This window comes from Poecile atricapillus, chromosome 4, assembly GCF_030490865.1.
Source record: "Poecile atricapillus isolate bPoeAtr1 chromosome 4, bPoeAtr1.hap1, whole genome shotgun sequence".
Classification (NCBI taxonomy): domain Eukaryota; kingdom Metazoa; phylum Chordata; class Aves; order Passeriformes; family Paridae; genus Poecile; species Poecile atricapillus.
The window spans coordinates 74,313,310-74,331,538 of NC_081252.1; the positions used below are offsets into that span (position 1 = coordinate 74,313,310).

At 62.7% G+C, this 18,229-nt stretch overlaps 1 protein-coding gene across 4 annotated transcripts; it reads left to right on the forward strand.

The window, feature by feature from the left end:
- The first annotated feature begins 438 nt into the window (after positions 1 to 438).
- Positions 439 to 16,881, forward strand: LOXL3 (lysyl oxidase like 3). 4 transcript variants are annotated; one of them, XM_058837076.1, is made up of 15 exons: positions 439 to 642; positions 6,362 to 6,683; positions 7,062 to 7,225; positions 7,597 to 7,808; positions 10,957 to 11,182; positions 11,401 to 11,581; positions 11,866 to 12,020; positions 12,766 to 12,939; positions 13,086 to 13,241; positions 13,496 to 13,658; positions 14,627 to 14,870; positions 15,364 to 15,479; positions 15,584 to 15,720; positions 16,077 to 16,188; positions 16,365 to 16,881. In XM_058837076.1, exons 2-15 carry the CDS (start codon positions 6,374 to 6,376, stop codon positions 16,436 to 16,438), a joined length of 2,424 nt encoding a protein of 807 aa, XP_058693059.1. In that variant the 5' UTR covers positions 439 to 642; positions 6,362 to 6,373; the 3' UTR covers positions 16,439 to 16,881. The 4 variants fall into 4 exon arrangements, with proteins under 4 accessions (XP_058693059.1, XP_058693060.1, XP_058693061.1 ...); XM_058837077.1 differs by having other exon boundaries at positions 439 to 622; XM_058837078.1 differs by lacking the exon at positions 13,086 to 13,241 and having other exon boundaries at positions 464 to 642.
- Positions 16,882 to 18,229: the final 1,348 nt, after the last annotated feature.

The window sequence follows — 18,229 nt, forward strand, 5'->3', positions numbered from 1 at the left end:
AAAAAAGCAGCTCCCCACACAATCCTGCTGCTCCCCAGCTTCACCCTGCTCCAGAAAGGTGCTCCAGTGTGAGCTGCCCAGCCCTGCAGGACTTTCCTGTGGGATGGGACCCCCGGGCTCGGGGGGGTCTGGGAGCCGCAGCCTGCCCAGGACAGGCAGGATAACCCGGGAGGGAAATCTCTCCAGCCACCCCACTGCAGCCTCTGGAAAAGGGCAAACCATTCCTGGCTGTTTCCCTCTCTTGCCCTTCGGAGCTGGCTGCCCCGGCCACGGGGTGAGGAGAAGGCTGGGAGGGGTCGGGATGGCCCAAACCCCGGCCGTGAGGGCTCGCCTGGCAGCTCCCGCGGCTCCGTCCCGGCTGGGCCGAGGGCGGCCCTGGAGCCGAGCCCAGCCGGGGCGGGGGCTGGAGCCGGCCCCATGGCGGGTGGGGGGCGCGGGCCCGTCCGGGCCGTCCCGGCGGCGGGGCCGGGGCCGCTCGGCGCGGGCCGGGGCGGCCCCGGACACGGACACGGGCACGGCGCGGGGCGGGCCGGGGCGGAGCGCGGCGGCACGGACCGAAATTGCTCGGCTCGGCACGGCAGGATACGATACGGCACTGCACGGCTCGGCACGGCTCAGTCCGGTACGGCACTGCAGAACTTGGTACGGCTCGGTTCGGCACGGCGCGGTTCGGCTGCGTTCGGCACAGCTCGGCTGCGTTCGGCACAGCTCGGCACGGCGCGGTTCGGCTGCGTTCGGCACAGCTCGGCACGGCGCGGTTCGGCTGCGTTGGGCACGGCTCGGCTCGGCTCGGCTCGGCTCGGCTCGGCTCGGCTCGGCTCGGCTCGGCTCGGCTCGGCTCGGTTCGGTTCGGTTCGGCATGGCCCGGAGATACCGCGCGGGCCCGGGAGCGGCTGTCCCGAGAGCAGCGGCGCCTTGCGGGCCGGGGCGCCTCGGGGGTGTCCCGGGTGCGGGGTGGGTGCGGCGATGCCGCCCCAAAGCCCCGGTGTTCGGAGCGTGTCCGTGCCGTGCCCGTGCCGTGCCCGTGTCCGTGCCGTGCTGCGGGAGCTGCCGCGGGCCGTGCCCCGTGGGTACCGTGACCGGGCGGGCAGCGCGGGTGTCCCACGGGAAGCGGGGCCCGGCGGACCCGGCAGGGTTGTGGGTGACCCTTCGAGGCTGTAGCGCACCCCAAAGCGTGCGGGCTGCGGGCCGAGCTGCGGGTTACAAAGGCCGGTGGAGACTCAGGGTTTCCATGAGGACCGGACTTGCTGTAGCTCATGGAAGAGAGAGGATGGATGGAGGGATGTGGGGCGGGAGGGCTGGCGGCGCTGGAAGGGATGATTCTCCGCGGCTGGCTTTTTGCCTTCCCGGCTGCTCTCCGAGGAGCCCGCAGCTGAGCCGGTCCCGTCTCCAGCAGGTCCGGGAAGGCTGGGTCCCTGCTCCAGGGTGCTTGGGACACCAGCAGCCCCACCAGCAGCCCCACAGCCCCCGCTGCCCACCCCTCAGCCCGTGGGGATGGCTGATGTTTGTGCATTCCTCCGAGGTCTTTCCCTCCTGCCGGCTGCTGGTTCCTCCCAGGGCTGCCTCTCCCGAGCCCGGGGCAGCTCAGAGCTGAGGGCCCTGCTGTGTCCTGGGGAGGCTGAGTGGGGGTAGGAGCTACAAAGAGCTGTGCTGTGACCTGCCCCGGCTTAGGGGGTGACAGCAGGACATGGGGACATCAGATAGCCCAACGGGGCTGGACCTGGAGTTGTCAGGGGAAGAGAGGTGCTGCCCCAGCCCCACAGAGTGTTTTGTCCCTGCTGACACCCCCAGAGCCACAATGTCTGTTCTGCAGCAGGGTCCCTGTCCTGGCCAGGAATGGGGGCACACGGTGGGCGGCAGAGGCAGTCACCCTCCCTTCGGGCAGTGAGGGACAGTGAGCTCCCAGCCGCAGTCGTTTTGGGAGTGACACCGATCCTGCCAGGGAATCCAAATTCCAGGTGCTTCTGGGACCAGTTTGTGGAACCCTGCTCCCTTCCAGTCCTTGGTGGTGGTTACCCCGGAGCTCTGACCCATGTTGGGTCCCATCCTGAGCAGGGTGGGGATGTCGGGGCTCCCCTGCTTGGTGCTCATGCGCTCCCAGCACTGCCGGGAAGTGGGAAAAGCAGAGCAGGCCCATCCAGGCGGCTGGATTGCGAAAGGGCCAGCGCTGGGCCGAGTGTGATGGGGCCCTGGGGAGAAGGGGAGGGATGGAGCCCTGAAGCCATGGGACTCACCAGACCTTCTCCTGCCCTAAACCGCTGGGGACGTGACCCCATGCTCTCAGGGATGTCCTGGCATGGGACATCAACAGAGAGTGACTGTGTCACCCCTTAACCTTCTCAAGGAAGGATAAACAGAGCGAGCTTCCTCTCCCTTGTACTGGCGGGTTTCCCAGGTCCTCGCTCTCTTGTGCTGCTGTTCTCTGAGCCCTCCCAGTTGTCAGTGCCTGGGATGCTCCATGTCCCATGGGTGTGTCCAAGGCTGCTGCTGAGTAAGCACATCCCTGAGGGGCCTCTGTGGCCTGGCCCTTCCCTGCTGCTGTGGCTTGGGATGTTGTCCCAGGCAGGGATACCCCGTGCTGATCAAACACACGGACTTACCCAAGGACCTGCCTCACCAGGAGCTGCCCCTTCCCGAGGTCTGCTAGCTGTTCACTGGGATTTTGGTGGGGCAGAATGATGTCCTGCTGTATGCCCAGTGTGTGCTGAAGGACACACATGATTTGAGCAGTCCTGGGCCCAGGGCACCCCCACCAGCACAGCTGACCCCTCTGGAAGGGGCAGCCCCTGTGTAAGATGCAGAGCAATGATGGGGACAGTGCCTGGCCATAAGGGCTGTAGGCCCTGTCAGGGTGACTCTGTCACCCGCTGGGACAAGCAGAGTCAGTGGGCTGGCATGGGAGCAGTACAAGCAGTGCCATGGTTCCTGCTGTGATGTCCCCTGCCCTGAAGGATCCTCTCACTCATGCCAACCTCAGCAGCGCAGGGCTGAGATTGAGGACTGGAGGGAGCCCCAGGATTTTGACTCGGACACCCCACCACCAGCACCAGCTGTGCTGCAGGCTGGGATGTGGCTCAGGGCCTCGTGCACACCCGGCTGGGACATTCCTGAGGTTTCCTGGGCAGTGGCAAGAACCTGGGCCGCTTCCCGGCTCCCACGCCCAGCGCTCGCTCCAGCCAGCCCGTCCTCCAGAGCCCTTTACCCTTACAGTGGAATTCTGCTGAGCATCTGTGCCCAGGGCAGCACAGCCAGAGTGGCACAAACACATCCAGAATGGCACAAGTCCTGCTCCAACAGGAGACTGTCCCTGGCTGGAGCTGACAGCAGGATGGTTGGGATGCTGGGGTGTGCACCCCATCCAGAGCAGCAGGCAGGGCTGGAGCAAAGCCTGCGAGCAGAACAAGCAGTCGGGCACCAGGAGAGGAGCAAACGCACAGCTTGTGCCTCAGAGAACGGAAAAAGTGATGTGGACAATGAGAGCCCTGTTAGCCTGACTGCCCAGGACACGGACATGGAGAGTGTTCCGAAAGGGAGGTGGTACAGGAATGGGGAAGGAGCCGTGCTGTGCTGCAGGGAGCTCACATGGCAGCTGTCCTGGGCTGGGCATGGAAAAGGCTTTGGCCCCACACAGCTCAGCTGGGAATGTCACTGGGAAACTCTGAGGTGAGTGGCAGAGCTGAGGTGCCAGGGTGGAGGAAGCACAGTGGGGATGAGAGGTGCTGGAGCAGAGCTGAAGCAAGACCCAGGAGCAGGGATTACAGACCCTGGAGGTCACGCTGCTGAGGCTCAGGGGGGAATCAGTAATTTACAAAGCCCAGCACTTTCCAGGTGGCATGTTCTGGTCTCTGGTCCTCTGTGATTTGTTTCTCAATGCATGGATTTAAATTTTCCTTGTAGCCAAGGATGTAGGCTGCACAATGCTGATTTACCAGGCAGTCCCTATTCCCATCTCTGCTTCCCCCCATTTCTGTCTCTGCAGCCTGTACCAGGAAGGTACTTTTTTCCTCCTCCTGGCACAGTTTTGCTTTGAAAAGCATGTGATGCTCACCAGAAAGCCCACGGAGTGGTGACTTCCCCACAATTTAGTTCCAGCAGGTGACCAGTTTTAATCCACTTAGGAGAAGGTGCACTGATTTTGTTGAGTGCTAATTATTCATTAAAAGGTGGTGCAAGATGAATCGAATGCCTTCCAGTCTCAGCCTGTTACATCAACACAGTTACTCCAATTAACGGGACCTGTGATCTCATAAAAGGCCATTCCCACATCCTGACACGGGCTATTTCTGCTGGACCATGGGGATTGGCATTAATTGTGCTGCTGTCCTTTAGGGTTGTACTGACCCCGTTGTAAAACTGCCCAGTTCCACAGCAGAGCATCCTGCTCGCTCAGGAGTTCTGGGGAAGCTCCAATCCTTGTGCACTCCAGCTTTCCCTAAGGAAAGATGTGTTACAGCCAGCACATTTGTGTGTCAGGACAGCTCTAAGGGTTCACAGCCCTTCCTCTGGGCAGGGAGATGTCCCCTCGGTGACCCAGGGGTGGAATAAAAAGTTACTGCTTTGAGATGATGCAAACTCATCTCTTACTGCTTCCCAGGCAGTGTGGAGATGGGGATGGAGAATTCACATTCCAAGCCCAGAGATCCCCTTTCCTAAGCCACTGGCAGGGCTGGGGTGGCCCTTCACACTCTCCCTCCCTTCCTGCTGGCTGGGTAAAAGGTTCAGCAGAGCGTTTCCCCGCTGTCTGCCCACAAACACGCGTCCTGCTGAGCTCTGCTGGTCTCACAGTGCCAGAGCAGGCAGCTGGGGCACCAGGAGCCCAGAGCTGGCTCCCACCAACCCCAGGGCTCCCAGCTGCCTGAACCATGTCCCCATCAGCTCTGTGGTGCCCCAGTTGTGATAGAGGACAGAGGCAGACCCACGCTGATGTGGTTGCTCTGAGGGAAATGATGTGCTTCATAGAATTCTAGGGTTGGAAAAGATCTCCAGGGTCATGGAGTCCAACCTGTGACCAATCCCTGCCTTGTCAGCCAGACCAGAGTACTGAGTGCCACGTCCTGTCATTCCCCACCCTGTGTCTGGTGTAGAGCTGGACCAGCAGTGCTGGTCCTTGTTACTCCTCACTCTATTCCTGAGCATCTCTGCAGGCACCAGGCTCATCCCGAGGCTCTCACTGCTCCTGGTGGCACCTCCAGTGTGACCTGTGCCCAACGGGGCAGGCAGGGAGCAGGGCTGGGCCCTGTGGAGGCTCCTGTTTGTGCTATGGGTGTGGAAAAGGGGCTGGCACTGGGCACCATCCCGTTCATCCTTGCCTCAGCTCACGAGGCATTCTCAAGAGGCTGGCGTGTGGGCCAGGTCCTCATCATCTGGAAAAGTGAACCAAGCAGGAATGAGGGTGATTCCTCTGTGAAAACCCTGCCCTGGAGGCTGGTGGGGAGGTGGAGCATCCATGCCAGCCCCCAGCTCTGTGTGGGGTTTGAATTTGTTTCTCTGTGACGCTGCAGCTAAATACAGGAATTTTAAATCACCCCAGGAAAGCCAAAACTTGTTCTTTTTAATGTTTTCTAATGGCAAGCACGGTCTGTGTGAGTGCAGCAGGCAGGAACTGTGCTCAGAGTGGGGACTTGGAGACAGAGACATCCTGCTGGGGGGCTGCCCTGGGGGTGTTTTGGGGGAATGCTTTCCCACCATGGAAGGGACTGGCAGGGATGGTGGCACGGGGTGGCAGTGGACAGGGAGGTGAGCAGCTGGTCCTGCTGGTGGTCATGGATGAGCATCAATCAGAGCTTGTCAACAACACCCGTGCAGAAATGCTGCTCCTGAGCTACAGGATCCATGGGAACAGCGCACTGGGAAGGGAGGGCGGCTCACAGAGAAGGGTTTTCACTATTGTTTGCCGTGGGACTGGTGCAGGAATACCACATCTCCCTCAGGTATTCAGGGAGCCACAAATATTGTCGGAGGAATGTGAACGCTCCGGCTGCCTCGCTCGCTCGTCACGGAGGGCAGGAGCGTGGGCTGGAATCCCCTCAGCCAGCAGCCATTCCCTGCTCCCACTGGATGAGCTCCTGGCCCATCCAGCTGGGCTTTCCCTGTGCCCTGAGCCTGTTCCAGCTCTCTCAGCTCTGGCAGCTCATCCTTCAGATGTGTCCGGACAGCGCCGTGGGGGCTCAGCAGGGGCTCTGTTGTCAGAGGGGGACAGGGGCACTGGGCACAGCCCCAGGGGTGCAGGGCCAGTGCAGGTGCTCTGTGTCAGGGGCACTCTGGCCAGGACAAGGCACGTGGCTGTGCTGGTGCTGGCAGGGGGGCTGGATGGGGGTGCTGTGTTCAATTTTGATCCAATTTTGCCTGTCTGCCCCTGCAGGGCCACGCTGCCATGGGAGGCTGCGGCACATGGGCATGGCCGGAGCTGCTGGTGCTGCTGGGCAGCTCCTGGCTGTGGGTGGGCAGTGCCCAGCCCACCCCCCCGGGCCCCACACACGCCCCCGGGCCCCAGCTGAGGTTCCGCCTGGCCGGTTACCCCCGCAAGCACAACGAGGGCCGCGTCGAGGTCTTCTACAACGACGAGTGGGGAACCATCTGCGATGACGACTTCACGCTGGGCAACGCGCACGTGCTGTGCCGGCACCTCGGCTTCGTGGCTGCCACCGGCTGGGCACACAGCGCCAAGTACGGCAAAGGAGTCGGTAAGAGAGGGGTGATGGGCACAGCGTCCTCCTGGCACAGCCCCCACACTGCCCAGGGCAGGGTGAGTGCCCCAAGAGGTCTGCATGGGGCGGGTTCTGTGTTTGGAGAGTGGCTGGCAGGGGTTGTGTGCTCGTGTGTGCACATGTGGGATGTGTTTCTGTCTGGCAGAGCAGCCCCTTGGGGAGGTGGGGACTCCCCATCTGCAGACACACACACACCGCCCGCCTCCAGAGCTTTACTCTTGGCATTTCACCAGCCTCAGCTTTGTGCTACAGCTCCTGCTGTAACCTGTGTGGTCCCTGGCCATGCTCTCTGGGCACCTTCCCTGTTCCCAGGGGATGCTTGGCTCCCCCTCACCCCTAGGCTGTGTCTGGCAGGGCGGATCTGGCTGGACAATGTGAACTGTGCCGGAAGCGAGAAGAGCATCGGGGACTGCAAACACCGGGGCTGGGGGAACAGCGACTGCAGCCATGAGGAAGATGCAGGTGTTGTCTGCAAGGATGAACGCATTCCAGGCTTCAAGGACTCCAACGTCATCGAGGTGAGGAAGCTGCTGGCCAGAGTGGGCAGCTGGTGATGTCCAGGATGCCACAGAGCACCCTGGGTGTGGGGCAGTCTGAGAACTCTCCCTGGGGGTGAAGGAAAGCAGCACTGGCTTTCCTGGTTGTGTTCCCCTGAGATGCACCTGGGGACACAAGGGGACAAGAGTTCTGAGTTCTCTGGATGAGGTTCAAGCCTTGACTGCCCAGGGCCCTCAGATGTGGTCAGCAGGAATGCAGGACCGGCTGTCCCTGTGCCCCACCTGTGACTGGGGACCCCTCTCCTGCATCCCAGGAGATTCCCTGGGAGTGGGCCGGCAGGAGGAGGGGGAATGGGATGGGATGTGAGCTGGGGCTGATCTGATCCCCACAGACCGAGCAGAGCCACGTGGAGGAGGTGCGGCTGCGGCCGGTGGTGTCCGGGGGGCGGCGGCAGCTGCCGGTGACAGAGGGCATCGTGGAGGTGCGCTACAAGGACAGCTGGGCACAGATCTGCGACCAGGGCTGGGACAGCCACAACAGCCGTGTCATCTGTGGCATGATGGGCTTCCCAGCAGAGAAGAAAGTCAACAGGAACTTCTACAAGTGAGTGAGGCCGGCAGGGAGCCCACAGGGGTGGGGTGTCCAAGCAGTGCCCGGGGCACAGGGCTGGGGATGGTGCCAGGGGCGTGGGGGGACAGCAGGGACTGTGCTGTTGGGAGTTGTGGCTCCTAAAATCCCTCCTACCCTGCTGCTCACCAGTCCAAGCCCCAGTTGGCCATCTGGACACTTGCTAATCAAGCTGGGGGGACATGGGGTGTTTGGGGGGCCGTGGCCATCCCCTACCACACACACTACAGCAAAGACCACTACAAGGGGAGCACTTTTGCTCCCTGGCAGTGGTGTCCCCATCCCAAGGGAAGGTTTGCAGCCATCAGGGGATGCTCCAGCCACACAAGGCTGCAGTGAGGGGCACGGCCATGCCATGCCTGGCACTGTGTGTGCCCTGAGCAGGCGGCTCCGGTGTTGCTCCACAGGCGGCTGAAGCGAGCAGCCAGGATGAAGGGCCGCAGCCCGAGGCTGGGCAGCAGGTAAGGGGCCAGGGTGCCCCATCTGCTGAGCTGTGGCAGAGCTGGGCTGTCTGGCCCCACCAGTCTCCACCGTCAGAATGGATCCAGGCACAAATGGATCCGGATGGAGCAGACTGAAGGCTTGGGCTGTGCTGGCCCAGTAGGACAAAGCCCACCCCAGGGGACCTGCCTGTGCGTGCTGGGGTCCCCCATTCCCCATGAGAGACCATTTCTCTCCCAGGCTGGTCATGCTCCAGGCAGAGCAGCCCTATCCTGCCAGGCAGGAGTCCTGGCACCCTGGGAGGGGAGCAGGAGGCCTCGGAGCAGAGCCGTCTCTCCTGGAGGATGGGGAGGAAGGGCTATGGAAATGGGCTGCTTTCTGCAGAAAGCAGCAGTGGGGATGCTGGAAAGGCTGTGCACCCCTCCATTCCCTGCAGGATTGTCTGGTGTGGGCATCAGAGCCTGTGCTCAGCAGTACTGATGGGCACAGTGGGGCAGGTCCTGCTCTGAGTGCCACATCTGCTTGGGGTCTCTTGCCTCCTCTGCCCACTCCCTCTTGCTGCCTTTCTGCCAGGCCCAGGGGATGCTCTGGCTGCCTTTTCCCTCCATCCCTGAATCCTGCTGCTGGGTTTGTTGGTGGATACACTGAGCTAGAGCCCATCCTTTCTCACCTTTTTCCTGAGCCTGCTGCCACGATGCTCTGCCCCCAGCACAGGGCCTTGCCCCAGTCCCACCACCTTCCCTGATGCTAAATGTGCCCTACACCCACTGTGAGCTCTTCATTGTGACACTCGCAGGTCTGTGTCCCCAGCAGCCATCCTTGCCAGCTCCTGCAGCTGCTGGTGGGAATTCAGGCAGGGTCATCCCATTTTTTTTCAACCCACACTTGAAGGTCTTGTTTTCTCCAGTGTGCTGTTTCCTGGCTGGTTTGGTGCTGACTGCCCCTTTCCCAGCGAGCAGGTCCTTCCCCTGAAGGAAGGAAATGTTTTGTGTCTCCATGAATCTTCAGTCCTGTCCCTCTGCCCCGAGCAGGAACTGGCTCCTGAGATCCACACTGTTTTGTAGGGGCTGATCAGTTTGGGGCTGCACAGCCACAGTCATATGAAGGCACAGGCTAATGCAGGCTGGAAGGGACTTCTGAAAATCCTGGTGCAACTCCCTTGTGTGGAGCAGAGCCAGCTGTGGGCTAAACCCAGGACTTCCTCCAGCTGGCTTTTAAAACCTTCCAAGGATGGAAATTCTGCAGTCTTGTGGTCTCTGCTCCAGTATGGAACAGCCCTCATGGGCAAAAGGTTTTCCTTACCCTGAGCCTGAACCTTTTGTTGTCAGTCACACTTCTTTTCTCTTGTGCTCTTCCCTCCCTGCTGGAAGAGCCAGGATCCTCACAGCTCCCACCTCAGCCCTGGCAGGAACAGTCCCACACCCCCCATCTCCTCTTGCTGCTCCCCCTGGGGCTCGCACCACATACATGACATCTTCTTGTCCTGGGGACCCAGATCCAGCTGCAGGATCCAGATGTGTTTTCCTGAGTGTGAATGGGCACTGGTGCCCTCTGGCTGTCTGAATCCCAGCCCCAGCTGTGTCCTGGGGCTCGCTGGGCTGTGCAGGCTGACACCAACCTGTGCTGGCATGCAGGGACAGTGGCCAGGCTTGGTTCTGCCCAGTTCTTGGGGCTCTCAGTCCCCTGCCCTCCTCTGAGCCGCTCTGCCCTTCACTCCTTGTGAGCTCTGGGGTTTTGGCTCTGCTCAGCATCTTCCTCCCTGAGGGAAGCAAAGTATTTGAGGATGTTGGGATTGCAGCTACACCTTGTGTGTGCTGAGCCCAAGGCAGCTTCCCCTCATGGCTCAGCCTGTGCCAGGGCTGCTTCCCTCGCTGGCAGCAGGTCCTTGCCAGCCTGCAGCAAGTCCCACCGTGTCCCATGGCCCCAGGGCAAGCACCCTGGGGCTGCCTGTGCTGCTTGCTTGGTGCTGCTTGCCAGGTGTCCTGCACCTTGGGGACACGGCACAGTGGTGGCATGGATGAGGACACAGACACACCTCACCCACACCTGACCGATCAAATGGTGGCTGCTGGTGTTTGATCTTTCGCTGTGTGACAAGGCAGAGCAGGATGTGGCTGCATCCAGCAGTTTCCTGGTGGGATGCATGCAGGAAACTGCATCGCTGCTGCAGAGTGTGGCTGTGTCACACTGCCGGCAGCAGATGATGCTGTTGCACCCCTGTGTGACACAAAGGGGATGCACATGAGTCTTCCTGGGGGCCAAGGTGCCCAGTTCAGCCTCCAGTGAAGCCAGGGCAGGCTGTGCTCGCTGTGTCACTGCTGTGGGCACAAGTGACAGCCTGAGGCCCCAGGCTTTGTGATGGTTCTTTTCTATTTTCCAGGCTGGCCTCCAAATCTCAGCCTAAACAAAAGCGCAGGGAGGACATAGGGCCCAAGAAGAGGTAAATGGCTCCAGTGGAGAGCCAGAGACAGGAGTCCCACCAGAGCTGTGCATGTCCCCATGTGCTGCTGGGGGTGTGGGACAGGCAGTTGGCAAGGGGTGGGTGCCTGGCAGCACCGTGTGTCACCCTGGGGACAGGGCAAAGGGTACAGCCAGCACATGCAGCTGCAGGCAGGGTGGCTGGTGACACCTCCACTGCCACTGGCCACGCTGGCCATGGCTCAGGGCTCCTCTCCCTTCACAGGCTGTTCACGGAGCGGCAGCAGCTCAACTACCGCCTGCACTCGGTGTCCTGCACGGGGACAGAGGTGCACCTGTCCATGTGCTCCTTTGAGTTCTACCGGGGGAACTCCTCAGCAGCCTGCGGGGCCGGCATGCCCGCCGTGGTCAGCTGCGTGCCCGGGCCCCTCTTCGCCACTGGCAATGCCCACAAGAAGAAGCAGCGTCAGCAGCAGCAGCAGCAGGGCCAGGTGAGCCCTGCTGGGAGGGGGAAGAGTCCTGTGGTGGCCCACAGCTGGACAGTGCCCCACGGCCAGGCTCTGTCCCCCAGGCTCTGCAGGTGTGTGGGTTGCTGGGTGAGCAGAGCAGGAGGTGGGGATCGTGTGCTGTCCCTGCACACCCCAGGAGTCGTGGCCAGCACTGTGTTGTGCCATTCCACACTGTCCCACGCCTGTCCCTGCTCCCGCAGCCCCGGATCCGGCTGAAGGGCGGTGCAAGGATCGGTGAGGGCCGTGTTGAGGTGCTCAAGAGCAGCGAGTGGGGCACGATCTGCGACGATCGCTGGAACCTGCAGTCGGCCAGCGTCGTGTGCCGCGAGCTGGGCTTCGGCAGCGCCAAGGAGGCTCTCACCGGGGCACGCATGGGGCAAGGTGAGGCTGCTGGGGCAGGGGGGGGCAGGCATCCCCTTCTGTGCATGAGGCACTCATCCAGGCTTTGCTTAGCTGGCGTGTTCTGTGGGCACTGGGCTGCCGGATGCACATGGAGCATCCCAATGGGACCATGGCCACTCAACCACACTGCCCCAGGCAGCAGCTGTGGAGGCTGGAGTGTCCAATTCCCTCAGACCTGCCAAAAAGAGAAGGTAGCCTTGGGGACAAGGTGGCCTTGAGCATCCCTGTGTCACAGGGCCCCGATTTCTGCTGTTCTTTGGCAGGGACGGGCCCCATCCACCTGAACGAGGTGCAGTGCCGGGGCACCGAGAAGTCCCTGTGGAACTGCCCCTTCAGGAACATCACACAGGAGGACTGCAAGCACACGGAGGACGCGGCTGTTCGCTGCAACATCCCCTACATGGGCTACGAAAACCTGGTGGGCACCACGGGGGGCTGCTGGCTCCTTGGGGCTCCCAGCAGTGGGGCCTCAGAGTGGGGTGCTGGAAAAGGCCACAGGATCCAAGGGACCCTCATCTCTCCTTCTCTGCACCCCACACATTTCCCCCTGTTCTGGGACAAGGGCTGCCCTGGGAGCTCAGGGGTTTTGTGGGTGGGAGCCCCTGTGAGGAGGGGGGAAGAGGGGAGGCTGTGGGGGCTCTGGGTGCTCTGTGGGTGCTGCTCAGTGAGGGGAGGTGTGAGGCAGCTGCTTCCTGCTGCTTTTCCTGCTGCCAGCCTGTGCCCACTCCCCAGCAGAAACACCAGGAAAAAAAAATCACTGTGGGCCAACCAAGAGAGATTTTTTTTTACCTTTGATGAAACAAGCAAATGGAGCCCCTTGTTCCTGTTTGCCCTGGTCTATCGTTTCATCCACTTGGAGCTTTTTAAATGACCTTTAACTCTCTCACACCTGTCATTTCTGAAATGGTGCCATTTCAAAATGAACTGTTTTCCCTGTGCTGGTGAGACAATTCCCAAACTCACAAGCGATTATTTATCCCCAAATCCACCAGTTTTGGTGAGTTCCCTGCCAGCTAAAGCTGTGCTTGGCACTGCTCCGTTCCTGGCTTCCCCACCCCCCTGTGCAGGCAGAGCTGTGCTGGGACAGGGGCTGGGGACAGCCCTGCGGTCCAGGGGAGCATCACCTGTGATGGTGATGATGCTGCCACTGCCTTTCTCTGCAGATTCGGCTGAGCGGGGGCCGGAGCCGCTTCGAGGGGCGGGTCGAGGTGGCGGTGGGGGCTGGCGACGGGGACCAGCCCCGCTGGGGTCTGGTCTGCGGCGAAGGCTGGGGTACGCTCGAGGCGATGGTGGCCTGTCGCCAGCTGGGTCTGGGATTCGCTAACCACGGCTTACAAGTAGGTGCCAGCACCAGCTTGGCCAGGGCAGCAGCAGCCACCACCACTGCTCACGGGGCTGGGGACAGGGATGGATGGGGATGGGGACGGAGGAGGAGGTGGCACAGCGTGGGGTGCCCGCTCACGGCCCCAGGGCTTCCCCGCAGATCCGCCTGGCCGGCGGGAGGACGGAGTTTGAGGGCCGCGTGGAGGTGAAACGAGGCAGTAAGTGGGGCACGGTCTGCAGCGATGGCTGGACCACCAAGGAGGCCATGGTGGCCTGTCGTCAGCTCGGCCTGGGCTATTCCCTGCACGCAGTGACGGTAGGTGCCAGCGGGGAGGGCCCCGGTGACGCCCTGGCAAGCGCAGGCACCGGCTGGCACTTCACGAATGACCGTGGGGCTGCATGGGGACAGATGGGGACAGAGGGATGTGGCTGCTCCATGTCACAGGACAGGACCCATATGGACAGCTAGGGGCAGCTGTGGTGGGGGGCTTGGCTGCAGCGTGGGTATAAGTGATGCTGGGCAATGCAGCCGCCAGCCCTGGCACCCACCCTGCCTCACCCCCTCCCCAGGAGACGTGGTACTGGGATGCCAGCAACGTGACAGAGATGGTCATGAGCGGGGTGAAGTGCGCTGGCCACGAGATGTCCCTGAGCCACTGCCAGCACCATGGCGCCAGCCTGAGCTGCAGGAACACGGGCACACGCTTCGCTGCAGGCGTCATCTGCTCCGAGAGTGAGCGGCCACGGGGGCTGTGGGCAGTGGGGGCTGCAGGGGGCCTGTCTGTGGGTGGGGGGTCTGCAGGCTGTGGGTCTGTGGGCAGTGGGCTCTGCAGGCTGTGGGTCTGTGGGCAGTGGGCTCTGCAGGCTGTGGGTCTGTGGGCAGTGGGGTCTGCAGGGAGGGGGTCTGTGGGCAGTGGGGTCTGTGGGCAGTGGGTCTATGGGCAGTGGGCTCTGCAGGCTGTGGGTCTGTGGGCAGTGGGGTCTGCAGGCCGTGGGTCTGTGGGCAGTGGGTCTGTGGGCAGTGGGGTCTGTGGGCAGTGGGGTCTGCAGGCCGTGGGTCTGTGGGCAGTGGGCTCTGCAGGCTGTGGGTCTGTGGGCAGTGGGGTCTGCAGGGAGGGGGTCTGTGGGCAGTGGGGTCTGTGGGCAGTGGGTCTATGGGCAGTGGGCTCTGCAGGCTGTGGGGTCTGTGGGCAGTGGGCTCTGCAGGCTGTGGGGTCTGTGGGCAGTGGGGTCTGTGGACAGTGGGTCTATGGGCAGTGGACTCTGCAGGCAGTGGGGTCTGTGGGCAGTGGGGTCTGTGGACAGTGGGGTCTGTGGGCAGTGGGTCTATGGGCAGTGGGCTCTGCAGGCTGTGGGGTCTGTGGGCAGTGGGCTCTGCAGGCTGTGGGTCTGTGGGCTGTAGGGTCTGTGGGCAGTGGGTCTGTGGGCAGTGGGTTCCGTGGGCAGTGGGCTCTGCAGGCTGTGGGTCTGTGGGCAGTGGGCTCTGCAGGCTGTGGGTCTGTGGGCAGTGGGCTCTGTAGACAGCAGTGCTGTGGGGCCAGGGGCTGTGGTCAGTGGGGTTTGCAGATGGAGGTCAGGGGTCAGCCAATGCCCAGTCAATGGGGAGGGCACACGTCCAGCACTGGGCACTGCTCCGTCCCCTCCACTCGCCCCATCCCTGCCGAGAGCAGGGCCTGTCCCTGAGCAGCCGCCTGTCCCCAGCCGCCTCCGACCTGCTGCTGCACGCACCGCTGGTGCAGGAGACGGCGTACATCGAGGACCGGCCGCTGCACATGCTGTACTGCGCTGCTGAGGAAAACTGCCTGGCCAGCTCGGCCCGCCTGGCCAACTGGCCCTACGGACACCGCCGCCTGCTCCGCTTCTCCTCCCAGATCCACAACCGCGGCCGCGCCGACTTCCGCCCCAAGGCCGGCCGCCATTCCTGGGTCTGGCACGAGTGCCACCGGTGAGTGTGGGGCAGGGGACAGATGGGGCTGGGGGTCAGGGTGGGGAGAGGCTGGTGGTGCTGCAATGGGCTGGGTGAGGAGGGTGCTGGGCAGGGGTGGTGCTGAAACAGAGTGACACTGTGCAAGTATGACACTGAGTGAGGGTGACACTGGGTGAGGGTGACACTGGATAGTCCCAATCTGCTGCCCAGGGTCCAGTTTGGCCTGGTTTGGCTTAGGGCTGTTCCTGGATGAGCAGTGTAGGGGTTGGGGTCTCCAGGAGAACAGGGCTGCAGGCTGTGCTATGCTGCTGAGCCCTCTGCTTTGCCTGGGACAGCTGGCTGGGGACAGCTGTGTCCCCTTCCAGGGCAGGGCACAGCTCTGCCAACCTCACAGTGCTGCCACCTCAGAGAGGGGCTGTGGGGACGTTCCCGGTGGTGAGAGGCTGGGCAGGTGGCAGGGGGCTGATGCAGGGCAGGGCAGTCTGCAGCAGGTGGTGGCTCCCTCCCACAGGCACTACCACAGCATGGACATCTTCACCCACTACGACATCCTGACTCCCAACGGCACCAAGGTGGCTGAGGGACACAAGGCCAGCTTCTGCCTGGAGGACACCGAGTGCGAGGAAGGTGGGCAGCATGGGGCCCTGCAGCACCGTCCCTGCCTGTGTCGCCATCATGGGGCCAGGCTGGGAGGCTCAGCAGGGACAAGCTGTGTCTCCTCCTGCCTGCAGATGTGGCCAAGAGGTACGAGTGTGCCAACTTTGGGGAGCAGGGCATCACCGTGGGCTGCTGGGACCTGTACCGGCACGACATCGACTGCCAGTGGATCGACATCACTGACGTCAAGCCAGGCAACTACATCCTGCAGGTGCTGCATCTGACCCACCCTGGCCCCTCCTGTCACCCTCCCAGCCTCTGTCCCTGCACCTCAGCCCTCCACACACCTCAGCCACCCATCCCTCTCTCCCACTGGAGCTCAGGGGTGCTGGTGGCTGTGCTGGCTGTGTCCTTGTGCCCACAGATGTGCAGGGCTTGCTCACACATGCCACGTGGGTTTTCCATCTCTGAGCAGCACTGCTTAGGGGTGCACAGTGCACAGGGACAGCACCACCCCACCACATCAGCAGCCACTGTGTCCTTGGAGCTCTCCAGCACACCCACCATAGCTGGGGAGACACATCCTGTGGGCCTGGGGCAGGGGGTCTCACTGTCGGTGCCCCACAGGTCGTGATCAACCCCAACTTCGAGGTGGCAGAAAGTGACTTCACCAACAATGCCATGAAATGCAACTGCAAGTACGACGGGCACCGCATCTGGGTGCACAGCTGCCACATCGGTAATGGCCCGGGGCACAGCACAGGGTGAGGGTGGCGGGCAGTGACGGGGCTGCAGGAAGCCGTGAGGATGAGGATGGGCTGGGATTGTGGTGCTGAGGGCAGCTACAGTAGAAGGTGCTGGCAGGGCAGGGGATGCACTGCATCAGAGCCGACAGCCCCTGCCCTCTGCCCGCAGGAGATGCACTCAGCGAGGAGGCCAACAAGCGGTTTGAGCAGTACCCAGGTCAGCTCAACAACCAGATTTCATAGGGCCCCGGCCCTGGGGAGACCGGCATCTCCCTCCCTCACCCCATACGGGTGGGAGGAAGCCGCTGGGAGACCGGCAGGGAGGCCTGATGCCCAGTGCTGCTGCCACTGTGTCCTGCCGGGGACTGCCCAGGACTCGCCACCGGCTGCCCTTCCCCACCTTGGGGGGGCTGGTGCTGGAGGCACCAACACCTGCACCTCCCAGCCTGGGGCTGCCACCCCAACCACTGGCCAGAAGACCGTGCCCACATCCCCTGGGCTGCGGCACACGGGTACGGTCCGGGAGGTGCTGCACCCCAACTCCCACAACCCACACAGGGCCCCAGGAGCCCCTGGTCCCCCGGGGATGGTGCAGGTGTCTCTGCCCACAGCGCTGCCCAGGGGTAGTTTCTACCCCACCTCTCAGTTGTAATTTTATTTCCTCTATAAAGTTGTAAGTTCTATTTCCCAAAGGCTGCTGGCACGTCTGTGGGTTGGGAGGAGCAGCCTGGCAGGAGGAGGTGGCACGGTTCACACTGCAGGGCTCTGGCAGTGTGGGAGCATCCCCTGGCCCCTGCAATGCCTCATCCACACAGCCCTGGCCCCACAGCAGCCCCCAGCACCCTCCTCAGCCAGAGCTGCTCCTCTGGATGAGAGGAAGGGGACCAGCAGCAGCCCCACACCACCGTGGGTGGGGGGGACTGAGGAGCAGGGATGTGGTGAGGAGCTGGTTCCCCCTCAAATGTTATCGAGCAGAAATCCCATCCTGGAGCTGTGACCCTTGAGGATTGGGGTCCACGGGACTGTGTCCCACAAGAACTGAGGTCTCACAGCAGAGAGGAGCTGCCTCGACTCGTGTGGGAGCACAGCCCGGCAGGGCCTGGGGCCGAGACAGCGGGCAGGAACACTCGGGTGTGACACGAGGGCCGAGGGAGGCACAACCCTCACCCTCAGCTGGGTGCTCCGACCCCACCGCCCCCGTCCCCACTGCCTGGGAGGAGGGGACAGGCCTTGGCTCGCTCCTGGAACGCGCTGCGGTCAGCGCAGCCGGAGCAGCTATGCCAGACACGCCGCCATTTCCCCCGAGCCGGCGGCGCTGGCCGGGGCAGCGAATTCCTCCGGCGAGGCCGGGGCTGCTGAAAGGAGGCCTGTTCTCAGGGCAGAGCCGCCCCTCGCCGCAGCACCCCTGAGGAACTGTGCTTCTTTCATGTCCCAAAAGCGACGGGCCGGGGCTCGGGAGCGCCGTCACGGGCAGGGCCTGGCCCGACAGCCGCATTCCTGCGCTGCTCCGGGCTGCCCTCGCCGCTGAGCCGCTGCTCCGGCTCTTCCAGGAAGGCGAGGAACAGCCGGAGTTGCTGCTTCCCTGAAGGCCCTCGGCCTCCAGCTGTCCCCAGGGGCCGGGTGTGTGTGGGAGCAGAGCTCCAGCACCGACAGCCAGCTAGGGGCGGGACAGGCAGAGCCCCGGCCCGGCTGCGGCTCCCCTCCTCCTGGACATCAGGGCCAGGAGATGCTGCCCCAGCCATCACAAGTCCAACATTGACACCGAGTTCACCACGGCCTGGAAAGCTGCTGCACAGGAGATGTGGACACAGGGCTTGGAGCAGTCACAGAGCTCCCAGCAGAAGGGATGTGACCAGACAGCCATGGCACAGCAGCACTGCTGCACTCCAGGGAGGTAATGCTGGTCCCAGACCCGCTCTGGGGCCACTCTCACAGAAGAGCCACACAATCTATGGCTCAACAGCTGCCTGCCAGGTACAGAGAGGAGTCAGATCCCAGCCCAGGTGGGGACCAAGCAGGTGGCATGAACATTGC

What these genes read in the sequence shown, in the direction of transcription:
- LOXL3 (XM_058837076.1), top strand. Translation starts at nt 6,374, where the DNA reads ATGGGAGGCTGCGGCACATGGGCATGGCCGGAGCTGCTGGTGCTGCTG. An exon ending in GTCAACAGGAACTTCTACAA is followed by an intron (nt 7,809 to 10,956) that starts GTGAGTGAGGCC and finishes CTCCCTTCACAG; the next exon opens with GCTGTTCACGGAGCGGCAGC. An exon ending in TCGCTAACCACGGCTTACAA is followed by an intron (nt 12,940 to 13,085) that starts GTAGGTGCCAGC and finishes GCTTCCCCGCAG; the next exon opens with ATCCGCCTGGCCGGCGGGAG.